The 25,157-nt window shown below is 38.1% G+C and overlaps 1 protein-coding gene across 2 annotated transcripts in view; it reads left to right on the top strand.

Moving 5' to 3' along the window:
* Nucleotides 1–21,781, top strand: part of hk2 (hexokinase 2) — a 31,993-nt gene extending 10,212 nt beyond the window's left edge. The window contains exons 5-20 of one of the 2 annotated variants that reach the window (XM_040155072.1): nt 264–383; nt 2,807–2,827; nt 3,530–3,625; nt 4,784–4,883; nt 6,840–7,023; nt 7,690–7,851; nt 8,315–8,548; nt 10,004–10,308; nt 10,415–10,563; nt 10,984–11,103; nt 12,773–12,868; nt 15,014–15,113; nt 15,278–15,461; nt 17,788–17,943; nt 20,023–20,259; nt 20,752–21,781. In XM_040155072.1, coding sequence (XP_040011006.1) covers nt 264–383; nt 2,807–2,827; nt 3,530–3,625; nt 4,784–4,883; nt 6,840–7,023; nt 7,690–7,851; nt 8,315–8,548; nt 10,004–10,308; nt 10,415–10,563; nt 10,984–11,103; nt 12,773–12,868; nt 15,014–15,113; nt 15,278–15,461; nt 17,788–17,943; nt 20,023–20,259; nt 20,752–20,896 — 2,409 coding nt within the window. In that variant the 3' untranslated portion in view covers nt 20,897–21,781. The remainder of the gene's footprint in view (nt 1–263; nt 384–2,806; nt 2,828–3,529; nt 3,626–4,783; nt 4,884–6,839; nt 7,024–7,689; nt 7,852–8,314; nt 8,549–10,003; nt 10,309–10,414; nt 10,564–10,983; nt 11,104–12,772; nt 12,869–15,013; nt 15,114–15,277; nt 15,462–17,787; nt 17,944–20,022; nt 20,260–20,751) is intronic. The other variant, XM_040155073.1, reaches the window with a different exon arrangement.
* Nucleotides 21,782–25,157: the final 3,376 nt, after the last annotated feature.

Here is a 25,157-nt window from a genome sequence, read left to right as displayed (position 1 = left end):
CTTCATGGTCAGATGCAGCCTGTTCCTTTGTTAAAAATAGCATCTTATGTTTTATCCTTGAAACACATTGTAGTGCAAAAGCTGTTGTGTAACATTAATTGCTAAACTATGTGACCATGTACAAGGTTTCACCAACTCATTATTAAAATAATTACCTAATGGAAAATCATATAATCAAAGTCGCAGGATGCGCACGTGATGTGAAAACTGCTATTTTTCTGGTCTTGGTTAATAAGAAAAATGATCTTTTCTCTCCTCTATAGTTATTTGACCACATAGCTGATTGTCTGTCTAATTTCCTGGAAAAGATGGGGATAAAGGATAAAAAACTGCCTCTGGGCTTCACCTTTTCTTTTCCCTGTCAGCAGACCAAGTTGGATGAGGTGAGTAATGTAGAAGTTCTCTTCTGTATTTCAAGTAATATTTGAATCATAGGTGAAACTTGATTGTCATTATCTTCTAAACTTCATGTCAGTGAAAAGACTGGTGAGGTAAACAAAACATACAGTGGATTTTAGTGCAGGTTTTTTTTTTTTTTTTTTTTTTTCTTTTTTTTACCAGTTTTAACATGCTGGTCTGCAAGTCCTTATCTTGTTAAATCACAACTCAAGTGGGATATCAGCTATTTGAAAAATGGCTTGTGGATGATGGATGAGCTTATTTCCATTCATTCGTCCCATGCTAAGCATTTCTCATTCTCAAATGCCACCGACTCCATGGGTTTGTTAAAGCTGTCTGATGCTCAATTGACTTTGTCAGAGGATGCAGGCTTAGAGCAGGTTTGTCCCCTCAAGCTCTTGAGTTTTGCCCGTGATATCTAGTAGTAAGAGGGGGAGGATGAGTTCCATTAGGTTTTACCGTTTTTCAATGGAGTAAATCAATGTGGCACCAGTACAATGCGCCCACACAAATGGACATTACTATGGGTCTTTTTCTACATTTCTGCATCAGAAATGAGTACAGATGACATTAGTTTCTGCTTCACGTATAATGAGTACAAATGAGTCTTTGTTTACCTTGAAATCAAATTTTAGTCTGGCAACTTGCTTTATCTCTTCTCTATATCTTCTCAGGCTTAACCGCAACCTTTGCTATAACGAGTGTCAATTTACAAAGATGAAGATGACCAGTGTGCCAGTAGTGTTTGTTAACACGCATGTAATTTGTTTTCAATCTTGCATCGGTAGTTACACAATTATTGAGAGTTTGACCGTGTTATAATAATAATTGAGGTTGGCCTACACCTCATCATATCATCATATATTATCATATATTATCCCCTTTCTCAGACACTCACTCACACTTACATAACCATGTCGTTATGTAGGCTGCTAATAAGTAAAATAAACTGGGCTTACCAATTAGTGCAATCACTGTGCCTACCTTTTGCTGCTCAGTTGCACTATGTCTCGACTGTATGTTGATACTTTCAGCTGCAAACATGCCTCTGTATGGTCTGTTGTCAGCTAACTGCGACAACAGACCATACATGAGATGACATTGATGTCCACACTTTTATCCACAGCCACACTGAACACCGGTGCACTTGTCAGTACAACAGTTCACTGGATGTGTGCATTTCTGCCATTTCTTTAATGCACCTCTCAGAAATTCTTTAGGACAGAGGCAAGCCTTAGTTCTGCATATGATGGTGTCTTTATTAAGCAGTCCAAACCAACAAAACCTCAGCACTGCTGAGGAAAACTCTTTTATGCATTCTTCGTCTTTGAATGGTTTCTCATGTTTAGCAACTGCGCTCCACACCAAATCACATAAAATTAACTAGAGTTGAACAATGAGAAGACAGCTACTGATATCTGCTAAGGTAGCTACTTTGAGATTAGTTATTTTTTTTCCCCCTGTCCATCATGAAGTACTTCAGCTGCTGCCTTAGTTAATTATGAGGAATAACAAACTGAATTACCAAAATGTCAGTTCATCAAAATGGATATTTTTCATTTACAGATAACAACTACAGGAAAATCAACAGCTGTACTTTACTTTTAGCTAAGGCTGTTCGCAGCTATCTTACAAGCTAGCTTTCATATGATATAGCCCTTTGATTTTAGATTTCTAGTTAGCTGTCTTTCTATGGCAGAGAATGCAATAATTGACGTGACGAGCGCTACAGCACACATATTAATAAACCAGAGTGCAGTAACTGCAACCTGGGCAGAAATGCAAAGCTAGAATCAAGTAACTACACAGACAAAGCGCAGATACTGTGTTATCATGGAAATTACACATTTCTGTGGCATAATATATTGTATAACAGTTGTCACAAAGTCTAATACAGGATAACACTTAATTTTGTTAGTGAATATTGTAGTATAGTGTTTACTGTCTCATGTGCCACAGAAAATGGCTTTGTATGCCCATGCTGTTACGCGTGTCATAGGCTAGCGACCCGTTTTACAGTATGTAAGTATTACAGCACAGTATGTATGTTTTGTCCTGCTCTCTATAGCCTCCAGATACTACTCTTTTTTGCTTCTTTCATCATTGCCCCTAAAACAATTTATTTGAGGAGATTAGATTGACTAGATTAGTCAGTTACTTCCTTTAATTCTCCTACTGTGAATTTATATAACTTTCTTGATTTGGATTTGTTTTTACTTCCATTTATTGTTTCTAATTATTCTTTTTTTTTTGGCCTTATTTGACTGTTTTCTCCATGTTGGTTTTTAACTCTTACAGTGCATTCAGAAAGTAGTCAGAGCCGTTCATTTTTTCCACATTTAGTTATGTTTGTTTATATTAAGATGAAAGACGAAATTAATATCTTGTCTATCTCTTTTGATTGCAGAGTCAACGTTTAATTTATACAGTGAGTAAAAAAGGTCACTTAATTGGGTGAAGTTCAGCACTAAATAGAAAAAACTAAACACAACTAAATTACATTCGGCAAAAGAAGCTTATTGCTTGTTAATGTTGAGACACACTGCTTTTGCTGTTGAACAAAGAGTTATTTTCAGCAGGTTATATTAAATGGGCTAGTTAAATTTGATCTACTGATAGCTATGGAACTGAAATATTCAGTATGATGCTGCATTATAAATAAACCAAACAAACATTTTATACAGATATATCTCACAGCAGATTTTAATTTGATACAATAACATAATTTCTTGCTTCTTATGAAATATATGGTATTTGGATTTACACAGTAATTAGCAATTTTTGCAGCAATTTGCTGTTTTGCATTTGGTAGACTTTTTAATACATTTAACTTTTGCCAGTTCAAGGCAAAATTTAAGGATGTGATTTGCATGATGTGCATTGTCACTTGAGATTTTATCCCATCCATGGACTATTCTAGCCACTTGCAGTTTCTCTTCTAGGGTGACTTACTAAAATATTTCTTTTTTTAAGTTAGTTGTGTCACTCAATCATATTATTAATTGGTGAGGTCTGCACAACTGCTCTGAACAGTGTGTTGTTAATTGATTCTTATGACACAATATGATCAGGCTTAAATGAAATGGGATAATCTTGATTCTGTTCTCTGTCTTTATTATCCTATTTGCAGAGTGTTTTGGTGTCCTGGACCAAAGGCTTCAAGTCAAGTGGTGTAGAGGGAAAGGATGTGGTCAGCCTTCTGAGGAAATCCATCAAAAAACGAGGGGTGAGTGTACAAAGGATAGTTGCAAGGTAGATCATTTCCAAATCTGTACAAATTTACAAAAAAACCTAGAAATCTTGTTTGTTCACTTTATGAAATTAATGCAAAGAAATGTAAGAACAAACGCTAAAAGACAACTAGCAATCCAAAACTATGAACACTGCAGATTGAAATACGACACAGAGCAAATTTGTAAATGAAATTGCATTTGGACCCCAAAATTATAGTTGAATAGTTACTGTATATCCCTAGACCTGAAAGAACAGATGTTCTTGGGCACAAAGGACTGACTCAGTCTGAGGTTATTGCTGCTGTGATTCTCTCTTATGGTAGTTTGAGGGAAATTTGCAAAATGAACTCAAAGCACCCCTGGCAGCTCTCACTGACAGGCACCAGGGCATACAACCTGTCCCTTCTTCCGAAACTTCTTTCTAAATCCCAGATCTCTAGAAGAAAACACACACATCTTGATAGGGACATCTCTGACTATCCAGTTGTTGGATGATGAGGAGCACTTGACAGAGCAGATCAGTTGACCAGTCACTGGTTTTGAACACCACTTCTAAAAGCCCCAGTAATTTGGTCATTAAGCTGTACTTATGGACATACTCAGAATAAGAGAAAGAGGTAGACCCCCAGCCTGATTTGTTCTAGATCTGAGGGCCTTAGGGGCTTACTTGTACTAGGCATCTATCACAGCGTTTGCTCTGGGACTGTGCTGTCATCAGTTATATCGGGTCTGCATTCCACAGCTCTGTTATGCAGTCAGGGGCTACCATCATGACTGTCAGCTGGACATGTTTACTGTGAGTTCAGACAGAATGGCATGCAAATTTTAGATGCAGCCAGGTTGCATATAAAGTCAATGGAAAGATGTGATTAGTTGCAAAGTGGCCCAGAAGCACACAGACATCTCTATGTGAGTTGAAAATGTTTCAACTTTTGAAATTTGCGGTCATTCCGGGGCAGAGGCTGGGCTGAAAACAAATACACCTTTATACGAAAGCAGTAGTGGTGATACAGATATGAAACATGGGGAGAGGGAGAGGGGTATGACATGCAACAAAGGTCCCCTGGCCGGAAGTAAAAACCATGGACGCTACTGATATGCCACGTCTATGCTGGTTTTAATATTTAAAGTTAAACTAAATCTCATTGCAGGACTTTGACATTGACATTGTGGCAGTGATCAATGACACAGTGGGAGCCATGATGACCTGTGGCTACGATGATCATCACTGTGAAATTGGCCTCATTGTAGGTGAGTCCAATCTAACTGAGTGTAAATCAGATAATAAGGTTCGATGAAGGTGAGTAAGTGTTAGCATTAGGGTAAATATTACCCAATGAGCAGCACCTCAGTTAATCAATGTACAGTCTTTGGGGACAGCCCAACATTTGCCCTGTGTATCACTGCTCATTGTGTGCTATTGTTGGAGGAGCAAACATAACTATGTTCATGAACAGTAAAAAAAAATCTCCCATAGGTGTTGAGTCGGGTTGAGATCTGGTGACTATCAGGAACATAACACATAATTCACATTATTACTCATTAAATCATTCAGTGAGCCCTTTTCCCTGTATGGGTCTTTTTCTATGTTTCTCCACTCAGTTATTGAGGCTTACTTTTAATTTTTCACCTGTGCAGCAAACTAAAATTCAATTCATGCGTATGTGGACTCAGTCAGATCCCTCCCTCCCTCCAGACATGTGTCTGAATCATAATTCTGTATGTTATGGATTTTCCACAGTGTTGTCACTTACTTGACAAAAGAAAGTTAAAAATAAGTTAATTAATTTAATTTCTACTACAAAAGTAAACTGATTCCCTGGTGAGCTCAGTTTTTTACAGGTAATATGCCTATGTTGAAGAATGTCTCCAAACCATGAAAAGCATTAAAAGTTGGCAGAGGGGAGAGTCAGAGTGCTGATGTGGGCGAGCAAGAGAGAGAGAAGCGTGAAACAGAAACTCAAGTTTATTTAGATATCATATATATATCCCAGTACCAGGTCACAGCCAGTTGTTGAGAATCACTGTCTTAGAAGAGTCCCAAGTGCAGTGACAGGAATATCCCACATAATGCCAGTTATGTTTGGTAGTGCACCAGCTAAAATCAATTACTTTATTTGGCAGGGTTATTAATTTATAAATTTAATGTTATGTCACACAATACACAAACATCATTGTGCTCCTACTATGCTTGAAGAAAAACTTGATTAGGATCCCTTTCCAACTTCATGAATCAGATTACATTTTGCATCCTGGGATATTGCTATTGTACCTGTAGTTCTGAAATGGTACAGACGTGTAGATTTTGTTATCCCAGACTGCTTTATATCCTTATTGTGAATCAAAGAATGTACATTCCACCCACAGAGGTGTCTCCATGTATTTTGCCTTATTAGACCTCTCTGTGGGTCTGTACAAGCTGCTTTATTGACATCTGCTTCACTCTCAGTTTATACCTGTTAAGGCAAGACAAATAATCTGTTTATCATTCTCATCAGTAAATTGAGTCAGCAGACATTTTGATTTGTCATAAGTGTAAATACTAACATTAACAATGTCTCTGTTCTATTCAAGCATCCCAGTAAGCCATGATAGTGTGACAGTGAGGCAGGAAGCACAACACCAAGATCTTTAAACTGATGCAGCTAAATGGAAATTACTTTCTCATTTACATCTAATCTACAGTACATGCCCAATACCTATATACCCTAGGTATCAGGCTTTCCTCCAGATACTTTTTTCAAATCGTTAATGCTCTTATTTAAATAACATGTAAAGATTCAACAAAGACCAATAAATACAAATTAGTGAGTGAATAATACTTCATTATAGAACATAAAAAATTATAAAACATACCACATAATATGTCAAAACGGTTTCTTTAGAGATCAGTATGGTGTGTAGCACAGACTAAATTAACACAAGGTTGGCCATACCGCAGAACAAAATTCAAAACATATAAACAAAAGAGTAGCAAAGGTTGGCTTATGAGTTTTCGGCTTAGTGAGCAGACACAGGTAAAGATTCTGGTTACTGAAGGAAGAGTGATTGTTAGTTTTAATGGCCTTCTTTGGAGAGGCTGACAGCATGATTCCATGGATTCAAACATGACTGACAAACACTGCTGTAACATGTTTTGTCATTCTGCCTCTTATGTTTGGATGAGAACTTCTTTGTCATTGTTATGATAACATCCCATTTCTCAAGGAACGGGGACCAATGCCTGCTACATGGAGCAGATGAGGAACCTTGATCTGCTGGATGGTGACGAGGGGCGGATGTGTGTTAATACGGAGTGGGGTGCTTTTGGAGACGATGGTGCCCTGGAGGACCTGCGCACTGACATTGACCGGGAAATAGATGCAGGCTCTCTGAACCCTGGCAGGCAGCTGTGAGTGTCTTTGACCTCGACTTGGTACAACACAAAACGGCTCTCAGTGTAGTAGTGGCTTCAGTTAACTCAACTTCAGATGGGCTTGTGTAACAGAGGCCTTTATATCCAATTACTCATATCATTATATTTATCATATTTTAGTAGAGCCCTCCCTGTTGTCTGACCTGCTTCGTTTTAAATTTAATATGGCTGCTGTTTGCTATTAATAAAATCTTTGGTCATGAGGTTGTGTTCATCAGCATAATAAATAGCATGTTATCATTATGCTGTCTAATTACTGCCAGTCAAATTCAGTGACTGCTGACATTCTCTCATAGTTGTACAATTACAGCAGCGTTATATGCTTTTATACATCATTTCGTACTGAAGAAGTAAGTAAATCTGTGAATTGTCACAGTCTCAAAGTGTACCAGTATTTTCATTTTTTGATCTGTGTCTGGAGTGAAAGGGCTTATTTCCTCTATACATATGTAAACAGGAGGTGTCCTTGCTGAAACATCACTGATTTCATGAGAATTTTCATGTCAAAATTTCAGCATCTGCCAGGCTTTCATTTGCCTAAATTTGTGTTTTTTATGTGCATGTAAAGATACAGTGTTGTTTCAGCTTTAGTAAATATGAATGTGACATTGTTTTGTTTCTCTGCTTTGTGTTGGTGTGCAGGTTTGAGAAGATGATCAGTGGCATGTACATGGGGGAACTGGTCCGTCTCATCCTGGTGAGAATGGCCAAAGAGCAGCTGCTGTTCCAGGGCAAGACTACAGTAGAGCTTCTCACCACTGGAAGCTTCAACACCAGATACATCTATGCCATTGAGAATGACAAGTTAGTTTTTGTGTGTGTTTGATTGAGCAACTCAGAGGAAACTATATTATAGTGATATTGTAAGCAGCAGAGAAATTATGCCCACTTAGAGCTGAAAAACAGTGAAATGTCCTCAAGGTGACAAAAAAATCCAATAGCTGGTTCAGCTTTTACCTGACATTGTATCATCTGGATGAAAGAGAAGATTCTACAAACAGTATGAGCATATGTTAATCAAACTGGCAATCAATGACTAACTTAATACCCAAAGAGCAGGCTCACCTAACAGCTGAAAAGATTAGTTTGCATTACATGTGAAATTACAGTGGTTTCATTGGGCCAGTGAAGTATAGCAGTAGATGCAGGCAGGTCATATAAGCAGTTTAAAATGACACTGAGCAATCAAATTGCATTGCACATAACTTGTTTAGGATCCCACCAAGCAGTCTAAGTTATAGTGATTGTTATTTGTTTTCTCCTGCAGAGACGAGGAAGGTCTGACAAGTGCTGAGAAGGTGCTTCGGGGCCTGGGTCTGGACCCATCGGTTGAAGACTGCATAACCACTCAGAGGGTGTGTCAGATAGTATCTACACGGGCCGCGCACTTGTGTGCTGCCACTCTAGCTGCAGTTCTGCGGCAGATCCGGGATAACAAAGCAGCCGAGAAGCTGCGTACTACTATTGGAGTGGATGGCTCTGTTTACAAGAATCATCCAGAGTAAGTGATCCTGAATACCATCACATCTGTCTTAGTGTATCTCACAAACACATACATAGACTTGAGCTAAGGGCCGTAGTTTATAAAGTGATTTGATGTAGAGTGGCTGCAAGACTGAATGCATGTCAGGTGAATAGAGCTGAATGGAATACAAACAATAGCTGTGATTTTGTGAATTCATATTGTTGCCTGGAAACATTCTGTATACTTGCATGTTCCTGAGTGTGTTTGGCCTGAGGAATGTGAGAGGAGTATCACAGAATGATTATTATTACATCCACTTTGATTCAGATTTGGAAAAACAATCTAACAAAATAACACATAAAAATCCATGGGAGATGAATAATTTTTGCTATCAGCTTAATCGCATATGCATATTCCCCTGCCTGTCTGTTTACTGGTTGCCTGCTTGTTGTTTATCCTCTGCTTGCTTGCCATTTCTGCTTGCCTACTGATAATATAAACAGCCTTTTAATTTTGTACGATCTGTCCTAGTATGCATTTGGGTCCTGTTACTTGTTATAAAAACAGATATGCTCTACTTGTGTCTGTTTTTTCACAACAATGAGTTAGTATAAATTTTTATGTTTTTTTAATTAGCATTTTGTATTTTTACTGAAAGTAGAAGTTGGAGAGAGAAGGACAGTCACACAGAAAACCTGTAGGTTTTACACACAGAGGCTGACACATTCATTCATTCATTCATTCATTCATTTGCATTTTTACACTAATGTTGGCTGATAGTGTCATGACAGGAAGGTTTATGGACAGGGTAGACATTGTTTGTGCAACAAAGGGTCAGAAGATTAGTTTTTTTGAAATTGGAAAGGTTACTGTGATAGTGGAGCTAGAGAAAATGTCATTAAGTTACCAAAATTAGAAGTTTTCTTCCTCTTGTGAGGGCACATTATCTCCACATTATTTAATGACATTCTGGTGATCAGTTTTGGTGATCTGTTGGTCACAGGCAAGGAGACATGTAGGGGATCACATACTGTATTGTCTCTTCCTTTGCAGAGGTACTAAATGTGACTAAATGTGTGTCACGATGATTGACCACACAGTCTTAATCCTCAATATGGAAAAGAATTGTCAACATTGCTTTAAAAAGAAAATTTTAAAAAATTATGGAGTTTTGATAATAATAATAATTTTGGCTGAAAAACAAAACAAATGCAACCTAAAAAAGAATTGATCAAAAGGAAGCAAGGAACAGTTTGACAATGCCTACTCACACAGAGTAGGTAGTTTAGGTCAGTTTTCTATGTTCCCAATTGAACTTTCTGAACATGAACTATATTTATGCATTTCGAGGAGTAAATCTCAAATGACATGGCATATATCAGCATTTTTGCAACTTTACCTTCCATGAGCTGATCTGTGCAAGAGAAAAGGGATCAAAGAGGTAATTTCAAAACAACAAAGATTTTAACAAAATGTATAACCTTTACCTAGGTTTCACAGGAGGCTCCAAAAGATGGTACGGCGACTTGTGCCGGACTGTGATGTGCGTTTCTTGCAGTCGCAGGACGGCAGTGGGAAGGGTGCTGCAATGGTAACAGCAGTAGCTCACCGTCTTGCCGCTCAACATTTGGAGCGTCAGCGCATCCTTGACACCTTGCGTTTCAGCCGTGAACAGTTGCTGGAGGTGAAAAAGCGAATGAGTGAGGAGATGGTGCGAGGCCTGTCAAAGCAAACCCATGAGCAGGCAAGCGTCAAGATGCTTCCCACCTATGTCAGATCTACGCCAGATGGAACAGGTAGCTTTAGAGAAAAGACCCTCCACTTGTTATTGAGTTAAGATTTCTCTTTTATATAATGCTTTGTGTAAGTGTTCAGAACTCTGGTCTTTATTGTCTTCATCAGAGCATGGCGACTTCCTGGCTTTGGACCTCGGAGGCTCCAGCTTTCGGGTATTGCTTGTGCGAGTGCGAAGTGGAAAGAGACACAATGTGGACATGCACCAGAAGATCTACAGTATCCCACAGGAGACCATGCAAGGCACAGGGGAAGAGGTAAAACATCATGGGGGGTTGAAGTGCTTTAGTATTTCACATAAGTGATTACAGCAACTGAAAAGATGAAACTGTGGGACCTCTGTGAGATTGAATCATCTCCTTCAATGTTTTGTCGTAATTAAAAACAAATTGAGTAAAAATTTCACTTTACATGTAAAGAGTTTTGTCTGATGCAATGCATAATGGTGGAACACTATTCATTGTATTATATTTGTATAATGTGTATTATCCTTTGCTCCACACAGCACACAGGGGTGCCACAAGAAAGAATCAGTAGTGATTTGTTGTGTAGAAACATGCTTTTCTCTCCACTTGCACCATGTAAAACTGATAAATACTGTTTTTGCAAAACTGAGGGTAAAAAGTGGTATATTGTAACCTGCTAATGCCTCCCCCCCTTACTGTCTCGTGTACCAGCTTTTCAGTCATATTGTGGACTGCATCGCTGACTTTCTGGAGTACATGGGCATGAGAGGAGCATCCTTACCTCTAGGATTTACATTCTCCTTCCCTTGTCATCAAAGCAAACTGGATCAGGTATTGTTTTATTCAGTATTAATTTTAAGTGTGAGACTAGCTATCATATGTATGACACATTAAATCTACCTATATTTTTGCGCATGTTGATGAACTTTGCGTGAATGACATTAAGTTGTTAGAAACAATATCTCTTTGTTCCCTGCAACACCTGCATTCATTCCTTCTCCTTCTCCTTCTCTCCTTCTCCTTCTCTTTTGCCAAATTTGTGAATGGATTATATTTTAATTGCAATACAGTAAAGCCTTTGTGTTCATCAGCGTGAGTTAAGACAGGACACTTCTTCTGTTTGTATTTATGAGCCAAAACCAGCTTGACCACCTTGCAGTGACTTCCCTAGTATCATTATTATTATTATTAACTATGACTAACTGAATGTGATTTTCTTTTTCACTTCATTAAGACACACTACTGTTTGTTGGAAAAAATTGTGATACACAATTTTTGTACTGCTAAATTTTAACTGAAAATTTAGTTATTATGTGTAGAGGTGTGGTTCTAAACTATTTGTTTCCCTACATATGGAAAACATGGGAACAGGGTTTTTAATATGTTCAGGAGTGAGAATTTTAGGATTATATACTTTGTTGGAGACCATAATTTGCATATTATTGTGTTTTAATGATTGTTTGTCCATACATTCCCACCATATGGTTCTGAGCCTTTTACAACAACATTAGTGTTTTAGGTAGAGAAGCCAGTCTGCACTGTACTCTGCTTAATGAACCTTTCAGCACACTATGGTGGGGAGTGTATAAAGTCATCCTAAATCTTGCAAGCTCAGTTTTCAAGATGACATATTAACTTGAAAAACAAATACTGACAATTCCTAGCAGCTGGAAGTATCATTTCGCTGATAACGACAATGTGAAGCACTTTGAATGTGAATTTAGCCCATGAATCACCCTCTCCAAATGTTCTAATGTCTGGCATAGTTCAGCCATGGGCTCATACAGAAACATATTTTGGTGGTTTGTGTTTGTGATCGAGTAAGATGCCTTTGCTTTCCAGCATAAAAACATGAAATAAAACCTAATGATGGTGTACCACATGCAACATTAGTCAAGTTTAGGAAAGGTTCATGTAGATGATTCTGCAAAGGATGTTTGTCATCTGTGATTTCATTAAAGGCCAATTACCTGCAAAGTAATTGTCGGTGTTGCTCTACATAGTGACAACACCCCTAACTCAAGCAATGTCTACTGAGCTCTGGTTGACCACACTGAACAAAGCCTGAAATTTATGGATGACATTTGTGAGGCCACACTGTATTGTGTAAAATGCAAGAAGTACGTAGTGAAACGAAAAATTCTTCAGTATTTTAAATAAGGTAATACTTGTTTTTGTTTTGAATTATGCAGACAGCTGGAGAAACTTCAAACTACTGTAAACAACCCACAGTGTACTGGTTAATCAGAAACAAAGATGCCAGAAAATCACAGCACATCCTTTATAAGACAGGCAACATCTTAATTACTGCTGTACTATATTTCTCAGTGTGGCAAACAATACATTCTCATTTACCTTTACTCATAATGTATTATCAATAATAGAAAACTCAGCAGCTATTGCAGTAATCTCCACATGTCGTCTGTGTAGTCAGATGTTGTTATTCTTTATGCACACACAGAATCATACACTCACTCAAATCCTGCTATCATCTGTCCAGGGCATTCTTCTGAAGTGGACAAAGGGTTTCAAAGCCAGCGGCTGTGAGGGACAAGATGTCGTTACATTACTTAAAGATGCCGTCTACCGCAGACAGGTCAGTACGCATACCACAAATACATTCTCTGAAATTTTATTGAGAAGTCTAGGCTGTGAATGTCGACATTTGAAGAATATAATGAAAAGTATACTCACAGTGGCCAGAGTGGTTTACAAACAACGCTGACATGCAAACAGCCTTCTTTTTCACGTGTAAGAGCTCAGAAGAGCAGCGATCTGTCACGAGATCCACCTACACTGTGGATCAGTGTACGGTGCAGTGTATACTTTTGTTAGACATTTCCCTTGTCTTTGAACAAGCTGAAGTAACTGCTTTTTATTGCGTGTGATGTAGAAAGTCAGTTGAAATGGTCACACTGATCTTGTCTGTTTCCTTACAAAATTTGTATTTTAATCATCTATTTTTAAATTAATAAAGTTTTATGTATATATCCCTTAAATTATTCATTTACAATTATATTCCCCTCAGCCTTTCATCCTCCCTTATCTCCCTTACGTCTAAGATTGAAAACTATTGCTCACAGCAGTGTTTCCGACAGGTTGAGAATTTATTGGTGGTGGCGGCAGGTGCATCATGTGACCGGGGAGAGTGTAACCCAGGATATTTCCTGTAGCTACAATTTATGGGAATGTATGGGAAGCACTGCAGACAGCAAAGTGTAATATTTTACACTTTATTTTACATTGTCCCCATGCATGAACCCATCTTTGTGTGTGTGTGTGTGTGTGTGTGTGTGTGTGTGTGTGTGTGTGTGTGTGTGTGCGCGTGCGCGTGCGTGTGTGCGTGTGTGTGTGATTCTGAACACTTAGAAAGGGTTTCAGCTACAGTCTGGATCATGCAGTAGTATTTATGATAGTTATAAATAATTTTGTTGAATATAAACATTATTTTAATTTGATTATTGCTGTAACCAAAACATTTAATAGTAATTACAGTGCATTCAGAAAGTATTCAGACCCCTTTACTTTTTCCACATTTTGTTACCATGCAGCTTCATCAGTCTACACTCAATATGCCATAATGACAAAGTGAAAACAGAATTTTAGACATTTTTTCAAATTTATTGAAAAGGAATAACTGAAATTACACATTGACGGAAGTATTCAGACCCTTTACTCAGTACTTAATTGAGGCACCTTTTGACAGCGATTACAGGCTTGAGTCTTCTTGTGTATGATGTGGCAAGCTTTGCACACCTGGATTTGGGGATTTTCTGCCATTCTTATCTGCAGATCCTCTCAAGTTTTTCCTTAGTTAATAAATTTACAAAAATGTCTAAAATTCTGTGTTTTGCGTTGTCATTATGGGGTATTTAGTGGACTGATGAGCTTAAAAATTGAATTTAAACAAATTGAGGATAAGGTTGCAACATAACAAAATGAGAAAAAAGTAAAGGTCTGAATACTTTCTGAATGCACTGTAATTTCTATATGGTATTACCAGTAATCCTTTATTAAAGCAATACCCACCCAAGCTTCTTTGGCTGATTAGACCTCAGCTCAGTTTGAGATTGGATGTAGGTATGCTAGGAATGAGATAGGTTTAAGTTGTCCTGCTCTGATAGATGTAATAAAAATAACAGGGAGTACAGGCCAACATAGTCCTGACGAGAGGTCTCATCAGCCAAAATAACTGCAAACTCCTGTGTGGGGGCTTTTAAATAAAAAAAAAACATTAATACAGCACTGTTGAAAACAGTGGTTTGACAGACACAGTATAACATGAATGAATTAAAATGCAGACATGGAGAATATAGGTATATATGTAAAACCTTAGGACAATAACATAAAATTAACATAGCCATCAGGGTAATGAAATAAAAATGAAATTTAAAAAAAAAAAAAAAAAAAAAACCTATTTAAAAAGTGACCTTTGGTTCTTCAGTGCAAGAGGCTGCCCCAGACTGGAACAAGAAGACTTTCAGCGCATTTAATATATGACTACTTAAAACTGTAGACCTACTGATTATTAGGAGTCCTGATTTATAGCCATGCTGGTTATTAGTACAGACAGTCAGGCTACTACAGTGTGTTACCAATATAATAGATCGCCATGTATATCAGTGTTTTTACTGGTTTGTGTACTGTACTCTTCACTTTCACTTGTCACAATCTGAATGTTAATTATTGTGTTTGTATAAAAATTTGGAGTTGTAAATTAGTCTATTTTCACCTCCTCCAGGAATTTGACTTGAACTTTGTGGCTGTAGTTAATGACACAGTGGGAACCATGATGACCTGCGGCTATGAGGACCCCGAATGTGAGGTGGGACTAATCGTAGGTAAGTCTTTCTACCCCCCACCTTCTTCTCTGAAAGCCAGTCTCGAGTGGTTGTACTTCTTTTTTTGAGTTGATATGTTTTCACTTTGGATCGAAACTCTTCAAAAATTGACTGGTTTTCGTTTCATGACAGTACTTGTAATGTCTGTCCTCCTGCATTTACAGGCACAGGAACCAATGCCTGCTACATGGAGGAAATACATAACATTGAATTGGTGGAGGGTGATGGCGGTCGTATGTGTGTCAACATGGAGTGGGGAGCATTTGGTGACAATGGTGAACTTGACGACTTCTGCACCCAGTTTGACCATGTTGTCGACGATTGCTCTAACAACCCCGGGAAACAGAGGTACTGGATGGGTAATTCCTTACATAGTAAATCTACTGTGGCAACACTCACATTAAACAGCACCACATGTAGTCCCAAATGCAGTGTAAACTAATAAGAGAGAGGGTACCAAGGACAGACAGATAGAGAGAGCCATAGTACGAGAGAGTCTTGAAACTGAACAGCTGGGTCCCTTCGCATCACTTCTGTTAAAAGAATGTTGTATATGTGTGGCATGTGCAGCATGGATAGCAACATTCATTCAAAGCATTGCTAGACCCAGCAGTTAGACCCAGCAGCCATGACTGGCTACTGTTAGACTCTCTTTGTCTGCACTGGAAAGACAGGGAACCCGGTATGTTTATGTCCCTTTGAGAGAGTTAGTGTGTCTGTGCCTGTGTTGTAGGTCTGCTGGTGTCTTTACTACCAGGATCTCTCTGTTGTATGTGTCTGTAAGGGAGTGTTAGTACATAGCCATAGCCCTGCAGTATATGAAATATGGTTAGGGAGGGACCACCAAATTTGGCTGATACTGAACTTTCAAATCCAAGCAGACACATACCAGCTAATTTTGGGCAGAAAAAGTAGTTTTTACACAAAATATGTCTATTGTGGGAAAAATCACCTGCATTAACATCATATGCCAATTAGAATCTATTTGATGTACAGTGCAAAAAAATAAATTAGTGTGGAGTTCCTCTTTACAGTTACACCGCCCAGTGAGCACTTTTAAATGTAAATGCTCACAAAATGTTGTTGACAATACCGACTTCTTTGTCAGTACTGCAAGTATTTTTTGCTCTTCTTTCTTTTACCTTCCTCAAATTTCAACTTGCATGGTCAACGTGCAGCTTCAGTTCTTATATCTAAAATGTAAAAAACAAAAAACAGTGACGTAAATGTTATTTAAGGCAATAATGGCAGTAATAGTAAGTCTGTGCTGAGTAAGATTAATGAGTGAATCTTACCAGTATCATGTTTAACTTAATGTAAGATGTACATATGCTCACTCAGTAAAACCCCAGGAAATATCTGAAAGCAGCAGGACAGGGACACTGTGCAGGCTCTAATCAGAGATACAGCAGTGCATTTTCAAAGCACTACATAACTACTCAGGCCTCTTGTGCAGGTCCCTTGAAGAAAGTTCATCGCTAATAATGTGGATTTCCTCATGTGCTTGTCTTTTTAGGCAAATTCTCTCGAGCCTTTGCAACACATGCAGTGTATGAGTGCTCATCTCCAACTTCAGTGTTGAGGACTGTCCACCTGGTCTTTTTTTATCACTTGAATTGCACACACTTACTTCTCCATATCAGTAATGTTATATTAATACTGTCCATGAAATTCAGTCTGTGCAACTATCATTATTACATCATTACATCCAACGCTCTACCTCACTGATAGTGGTTCAAGCGGGTGTTGCGTGTACATGTGTCTTCTTGTGCATGCATTAGACAAACAAAACAACACTTTGGTGGCTTCGACTAGTTTGTCACGTTTGGTTTGGTTACACCCTGAAGGGAGATGACAGCACATAATGCCAAGCGATTATAGAGGACAGTCATGCTGTCTTGTAGAAAAATAATGGGAACATATTTATTGTAGAAAAAACATAGACTTACAGTAACTGCACATGGAATTTGTGATTCAAAAATAAAAATGTTGCAGTGCATCATTGCACACAGAAAACATACTGAGAAGGATTTCAGTATTTTTAACGTAGCCTAAAAAAAGGAAAATCACCTGCACCTAGCAGCATATTTGGGATGCTACATATTTATGTCGTGGGACTTTTCACCCATCCAGACAAGACCACTAGTTTCCTCTGGGCAGAAGCCAATCTGGATTTATGAGATGTCATTAAGCCATGGCAGTGAGTACATTAATGAGAGATGGTGATAACTTTGGGCAGGATTGTAGCTTTCATAATTTATTTCACCTAAACACGGCCCTTAAGCAGCTGTGCAGACAGTTTGTCTTTTGTTTTCTCACTGTGCCTTGATTGATTAAATTAAGAACTGAATTATTTGTTTTTCCTTTTCAAAGGAGCTTGTATGGAATGTATGAATGACATGTGGGGGGATACATTGATGAAAGGGGTCGATACCATTGGGCATTATAGATTTCAGCCTCTGTCACACCCGATACTTTATTCCAGTTAAACCCACCTCTGTAACAACTGCGCTGCAACTAAAACTTTGTTTGCTCTCTGAGCTTTCATTCATCAACATTGTTTGATTCATTTGATTTTTTTTTTTTTTTTTTTTTCTTTGGGACAACTGTCTTTTTGTTCTCTACCAGTCTCCGGCTGTGGTAAATTTTCAGTTTGTGTGTCTTTGTGTCGCAGGTATGAGAAGATGATCAGTGGCATGTACCTGGGGGAGATAGTGAGGAATGTGCTAATTGATTTTACTACGAAAGGCCTGCTGTTCAGAGGCAAACTGTCCGAGCGACTCAAGACCCATGGCATCTTTGAGACAAAGTTCCTGTCACAGATTGAAAAGTGAGTGTTACAGACTGTTCTAGCCTCAGTGTCTCTCCTCAGATCACCCCTGTTCACCAGCAACTGTGTGGTATGAATATAAAAAAAACACATGTAAGACTTATCAGTTCAATCAGTCCACAAAAACAAGACAGGACATTAGTGATATGTCAAAGCTACCGAATGAGATCACATAGTCAAACCTAGACAGTAATAAGAATTTACTTGTAAATATCAGGCATTATATCACACAATGGATGAGTACTGAGGAGCAGAGAAAGAAGAGAGTCAGAGGGCAAGTGAGAAACACCAAGGCTATATGAGGTTACGTGCAGTTGCACGTCCACTATCTGCTGATAATAAAGCCTGATCTGATATTTATAATACAGTCGCTCACTGCACACTCAGATTAAAGTAGACCTTTTTAAGAAATGCAAGTCTTTGCTCAGTTCAATATACAGTCTGTCTAAAGATGTTTTATCCAGGCTCACTTTTGGGAGATGCTCACTCGCCAACTCCAGGTCAAACTTGAGACAGGTAATACATCTCAGCGAACAAGTCACAGTTATCATTACCATCCTGTAGTGCTGCAGTTCCAAGTACAGATAATATTCCAAATTTTCTACAGTGATGCATGTGAGTGCAGATAATCATCTGCTGAAACATCTGAGATGTAAAGATCAACATATGAAATGGAAATTGTAAATTTGGTTGTTTGTCATACAAATGTATCTATAAAGCAGTTCACTCACAGATCTCTGTGTCCTTACAAGCACCAACAGTAAGTTTTTTTTATTAAATTCCCTTCACATTAATACAAAGCGTTACGTTATTATTAGGTCTGATTTAAAACATAAAGGGGGATTATGGTGATGGATTACGTAAGAATGTTTAAGGTCTCTCAAAGCAGAGTAGTGAAATGAAAGGAGTGCTGTGGCTGCTTGGAAGGTAAAAAGGCACTGTATGCTTGGGGAAAAAATGCTCCATAAGAATCTCTAAACATCTCTGGTGCATAATAGATAAACCTTTTTAAGGAACTATTTAACTTGTCTCTGGTGTGTAATCCCTAATCCCCTCTATGGTATATCGAGCCTCTGCAGCTAGAAATCGTCTTGAAACCAAGTTGAGAATTAGCTGTGTGCAAAGAATAACTAAATGACAATTAAAAAAACGTACCCAAGTAATTGAGAAAAAAAAACTCTGAGCTACTGCTACTGCTACTGCAAAGCAGAGCAGCAACTTAAAGGCTCGATCAGTACTTTGCAATCAGAAAACTTGGGAGTACATTCACACATATGACTGAAGGGTTTTAGTCACAGATGAAAAACATAATTTCAGTTGATCATAATTGGAAATAAAGGCCCGCGGCTCCATCACAACGCAAGCTCATCTTAGTCACATCCTAACTGAATCATCTGGCTTTGCTAAGATGGTTATTAATAAATTTATTAACCCACCCTTCTACAGTACAATTGCATTCACATGAAAGATCCAGGCTTCATTTGATAGAACTTCTGACTGCCAATGGTAAAAGTAATTCACTTCAGAGCCAAAAAAATCAAAAGTAATCACTGAGATAAGAGATGTGAACACAAAACTAGAATGGAATAAGGAGCAGTAGGAAATGTGCAGAATAATACTGAAATGTCTACGGCTGCCTTATAAAAAGTACTGTATACAATTCTTATTTTCTGTGCCTTTGTGTTTAATAAAATAGCTACAGTGGGCACACTGCGTTTTCCTATAGAAAGATTTTGTATTCACAAAATCACCTAATATTCGTCTGAGCTGCAGTGATAAACGAAAAGTCCAAAAAAACTAGAAAAAACTCTGTCAGGAATCAACTCAAGAGATTGCTGTTAACTCATTATCTGATTAAATCATTAAAACATCTGCCACACATCTTTATCTTTTAAGCAGCTTTTAAATGATAAGCATGAATCTGAATTTTTGTATTTTCATATGGATGAAGTGCAGATTGGCAGTGTTCTCTCTAAATAAGAAGATAAAGTCTGTCACATGACCTGTATGTTAGCTAGTGCTGAAAGCAGCACATCTCTTTCACGTGTGTAACCCTTGTAATTCTCTCTGATCCCAAAGAGACCGCCTGGCCATGCGACAGGTCCGCTCAATTCTGCAGCACCTGGGCCTCACCACCTCCACATGTGATGACAGCGTACTGGTGAAGGAGGTGTGTAGCGTGGTTGCCCGCCGTGCAGCTCAGCTCTGTGGTGCTGGTTTAGCCGCTGTGGTCGACAAGATGCGACAGAACCGGAACTTGAATCAGCTCTCCATCACCGTGGGAGTGGATGGCACCCTTTATAAGACACACCCTCAGTAAGTAGCAATTATGTTTCAACACACAGTTTTTTTTCTCATTTTGAAGTATCAAACAAGTTTCCATTAGCTAAATTAAGCCCTGGGTTGTCAGGACACAGAGCTGCAGTATAGATTTCAAAGATCCAACATATTGTTTTATTTGCTTACCTGACATCAATTGGTGTGGCATGGCTGAAGTGTTCTATACCTGCCCTGTGGGAAATGGCTTCGTTGCTCTGGCAGCTGGCCTCGACTCATCTTTAACTCAGGCAGCTACAATAGGTCATCACAATAATGACTCGACCACTTGCAGGACAGTTAGAAAAGTCAAGTCCATGTTGATGGTTGTTCAAGTTTTCTTAAATTTACACTTATCACAACTACGTCTCATTTCTCCATTCTGTATAAATAAATGTCAAACATCGTCAGAGTAGAGGGGGAGATATTCTCTTAACTCTAGTTCAACACTGAACCTTTTTTATTCTCTCTCCTCCCTCATTTATCCTCAAGTTTTTCCAGCATAATGCAAGAAACATTGCAGGATTTGGCACCACAGTGTCAGGTGACATTCCACAAGTCAGAGGATGGAAGTGGGAAGGGGGCAGCACTGATCACAGCCGTGGCCTGCAGGATCAAGAGCGGGGGGCAGCATTGAACACCCGAGACGATGGTAGTGAGGTAGAACCAGAACTACTGCGGGGGATTGTCTGTACTGGGTAACCATGAATAGTTACTTACACTCTGATCTCAGTTTTCTTCTGTAGTACTGAAATGTTTAAATTGACTTATTTTGTGTCTGTGGGTTCACATGCTCATATGTGAATGTATGTGTTTGGTTTGTCTTTGGAATACATGAGCATATTTGTGGTGTGAGCTGACATTGAGAAAGAGGGTGATAAATGACAATGACATTCTGAAATTACAGCTCAGCTGGTGTTTTGGGAGGAGTTGTACCTTCTGTGAAATATGACTTATGGGCTGTGGGACTCACCTCCCCCTAGTCTTTTGGTCCTATTCTTTTTAGACTTGTTTGTTTTATTTATTCCTTCGCTTTTGTATTACATTCATTTGCACTTTTTTTTTTTCATTGTATGAAGAAAACAAATGACAAATATGTGATATCCAATAGTTCTGCAAATGTCTGTTTTGGTCTGTAGCTCCAGAGAGAAATTAAAGATAATTGCTGAATCAGAGTGAGGTACATTTGTGAGAATCAATTCAATGATTTTTTTTTTTTTTAAACCAATGCAAAAACATCATTTGTATAATCCCTACAATCAGTCTTTCTTTATGAAAAAAATGTTTAAGGAGTTGTGTGCAAATACCGTAAATATACCATTACTGTATCCAATAGCAAAATCTTTTTTTCCCTAGTGATTACACCATGTTTATTTATCTTAAAATGAATATGAATCTTTCCCGTGCTCTGAAACTTAAATTAAGCTTTGCTTTTTGCTCCTTAAAGAACTTATACTGTATTTATTGAAATACAATAGCCAACAGCATTGTCTGCTTTTGCATTTAGATGAGCCCTAATAAAAGCTGTTTCACTATGTCGAAGTCTGATCATTATTACCTTACAGTGCTGCTGTCATCAACGGTTTCATCAAACAAAGACCATCACAATAAAATTGGTCTTGGATTGCTATTGGTGTCTATTAAGTGGAATTTACTCTTTTTTTTCTATACAGATGGGCTAAAACAGATTCACTTGGGAACTGCCAAAGAATTGGTCGATTTACTAGTTCAGTGAAAACTGCACCATCTTCGCATTGTTCATGTTCTTGTTTGTCCATCGAAGAAAAGCTGCGCCAATATTTTTTTTTCCTTCATTGTTATGCCTTCTATTTTCTTGTCACAATGATGGAATACAATAGTGAAAACTTCAACATGTGGACTGGAGGAGTCGGGGATTGAACCAATGACCTTCCAGTTAGTGGACGACCTGCTCTGCCTTCTGAGCCACAGATACCTCAGCTGCTTTTCCTTATTTATTGTCATATATATAATGTTACGATGTTTGCTGTTCATATTAAACATGACACAAGTCTCAAATAATGAGGTAAATATATGTAAAAGTAATCCCTGTGAGACAAAAGCATGCACAGCTCCAGGCACAGCAAAAAAGTCTACCTCAGTCAGAGGCTCAAATGAGGGACTACACAACAGGCAGTATGAGATAAATAAGGGTTTTTTTCATGCAAAGTTACTCTAGTGGAGTCCCAGAATAAAAATAGATAGTTGTAAATGAGCACAATATGTCTCCTTTAAACCATGGTGGGTGAAAGGTAGAGTGCAAGGATTAGTGGCACTCCTGGGGCTGGGTGGTTTAAGGGAATATACATTTTCCTGTTTGTATTAAATATAACTTGTTCTTTGTATTGAGCTAAGAAACGTGGACATGTAATCCACTGCGGTCAGTAGAGAAAGATCTGCAAAGGTCTGGTAAGGTCTGTCGATTATTTTCACCTTTAAGAGGAAAATTTCACAAATTACTGAACCAAAAAGGGTGTTAGTTTTGAGAATCTCTTGTTTTACCTGAAATAATGTGTTAAAGCCATAAACAACAATATCTAGATGTACCGTCACTACAACAAAAAACATAAATATTGAATTAACGTTCAATGGTAAAATGTTCCCAATGATGACAATGAAATGTTTCATCTGTTACTGAAGCAGAAAAAAATCTCCTAAAGATAGGCAATTTTACATTCTTGTAAAAGAAATATCCTTGCATTGCTTTTTGGAGTCCCTCTGTTGGTTCTATCCCCAAGTCATATTAAATATAGATTTTAAACATAGATAATGAGAAGTTTACCAGCTGGATGTACAGTATCTCAGATCAATTTTCATGGAGGATTTTGATGCCCAAATATAAATGTAGGACAATACAATGTACACCACCACAATGGATTTTAAATTAAACCATCAAGATGTATACACATAGTCCCTCATTCAAACTCAAAAGTAATTGTTCAGTTGACTGAAAATCAGTTTCATGGCCAGATGTGGTCTCTTCCCTCATTATTTCATGACAAATGAAGCAGATAAAATGTCTGGAGTTGATTCCAAGTGTTGAATTTGCATTTGGTGGCTGTTCATGGGAACTCTCAATAAACGGTCAGCAGAGGTGTTTATGCAAATGAAGGAGGCCATCTTTAGGCTGAAAAAACAAAACAAACCTATCGGACAGATGGAAGAAACTTTAGGAGCGGCCAAATCAACAATCTGGTACATTCTTAAAAAGAAGGAATGCACTGGCGAGCTCAGCAACACCAAAAGGCCTGGAAGACCACGGAAGACAACTAAAGGTGGTGATGATTGCAGAATTCTTTCCTTGGTGAAGGAAAAACCTTCACAACATCTGGCCAGGTCATGAACACTCTCGAGGACGTAGGCGTATCATTGTCAAAGTCTACAATCAAGACACGCCTTCATGAATGTAAATACAGAGGGTTTACCACAAGGTGCAACCACTGGTAACACTTAAGAACAGAAAGACCAGATCAGACTTTGCCAGAAAAACATCTAAAAAAGCCTGCCCAGTTCTGGAACAAGATTCTTTTGACAGATGATATTGTTCAATGGCGAGGTCAGTCACTTGAATTTAACTGAGCAGGATTTTCACTTACTGAAGACAAAACTGAGGGCGGAAAGACCCACAAACAAGCAGCAACTGAGGTGGCTGCAGTAAAGGCCTGGAAAAGCATCTCAAGGGAGGAAACTCAGCATTTGGTGATGTCCAGTGGTTCCAGACTTAAAAAATTGTGTCACTGTCCAAACACTTATGTACTTAATTGTATACCATATGACAATACACAGTAACAAGTTATCGTTAGTTTTTTCCCTAAGAATAAATTCTAATGTACCTATCTGTAGTCATGTTAGTAAAACTGTTAGGTTACCCATAAGTGGTTATAAGCATACTGTGCATTACCTCAGATACAACTGAATGCGCACACACACACACACACACACACACACACACACACACACACACACAATATGAAAAGAGAAATCTAATTTTTCTGCAGTAAATGGCAAGAAACTTCAAATATTAATTTAAAATTTAAAAATGACTTCTCACTTCGCTGTAATACATTTTTGCCTTTTGAGACCCTGTTTTCTAAATTGATTATTACCTGATATATTAAAAAAATATGTTACAGTAAGATAATTTAATTCTTTACTTTGGTATTAAGTTTGGTGTCATAGCTGCACACACATACTGTATACAGTCCTGGATACATTTGTTAATGAGATACATTGCTAATTAGATTTTTTTTACTGTATTTAATAGATTCAAAAAACAATTTCAAAAAAAGATGGTATTGAATATAACAACCATGATCACATCACCTATAATAGATTTTATTACATAGAACTAAAGCACAAAATCAATGGGCCCTTTCTTGTTGAATGTTGATCAGCAAGCAACATGAACTGCACTGCATTATACCAAGAGGTGTGTCTTTTGTTCAGCCTACCCTCGTTGATTTGAACGGATCGGATAAAATAACATCTGTCAACATAATCCAATAAAGTTTAACAGCATTAATCAGGGTGCAATCATCGCCGGTCATAAACTACACAGCTACACCAGTAGTCACTTCCCTTTATCATTTCTGCAAACTAGGTGCAGTTCTCCTTTTGTATAATTCTCCTTTGAATATTACAAACAACCTAACATACAATATCGTATAATCCCATACAACAGCTCACATTTTCACACAGGCAGTAATTGTTCCTGGACCGGTAATTAGTTGTGGTCTTAGCATACTTTTCATATACATTTTATTGGATTTCACTAACCGCTCACAGAAAATCTCAGATTGATTTTCTGATTTTCACTGAAAGATGTAAAGCAGAGCAGAGACAACCCTGCTGTGATACTCTTGCTACGATTTGATCTTTGA

The sequence above is a fragment of the Xiphias gladius genome, chromosome 19, assembly GCF_016859285.1.
Source record: "Xiphias gladius isolate SHS-SW01 ecotype Sanya breed wild chromosome 19, ASM1685928v1, whole genome shotgun sequence".
Taxonomy (NCBI): domain Eukaryota; kingdom Metazoa; phylum Chordata; class Actinopteri; order Istiophoriformes; family Xiphiidae; genus Xiphias; species Xiphias gladius.
This window is presented reverse-complemented; position numbering and strand designations above follow the sequence as displayed.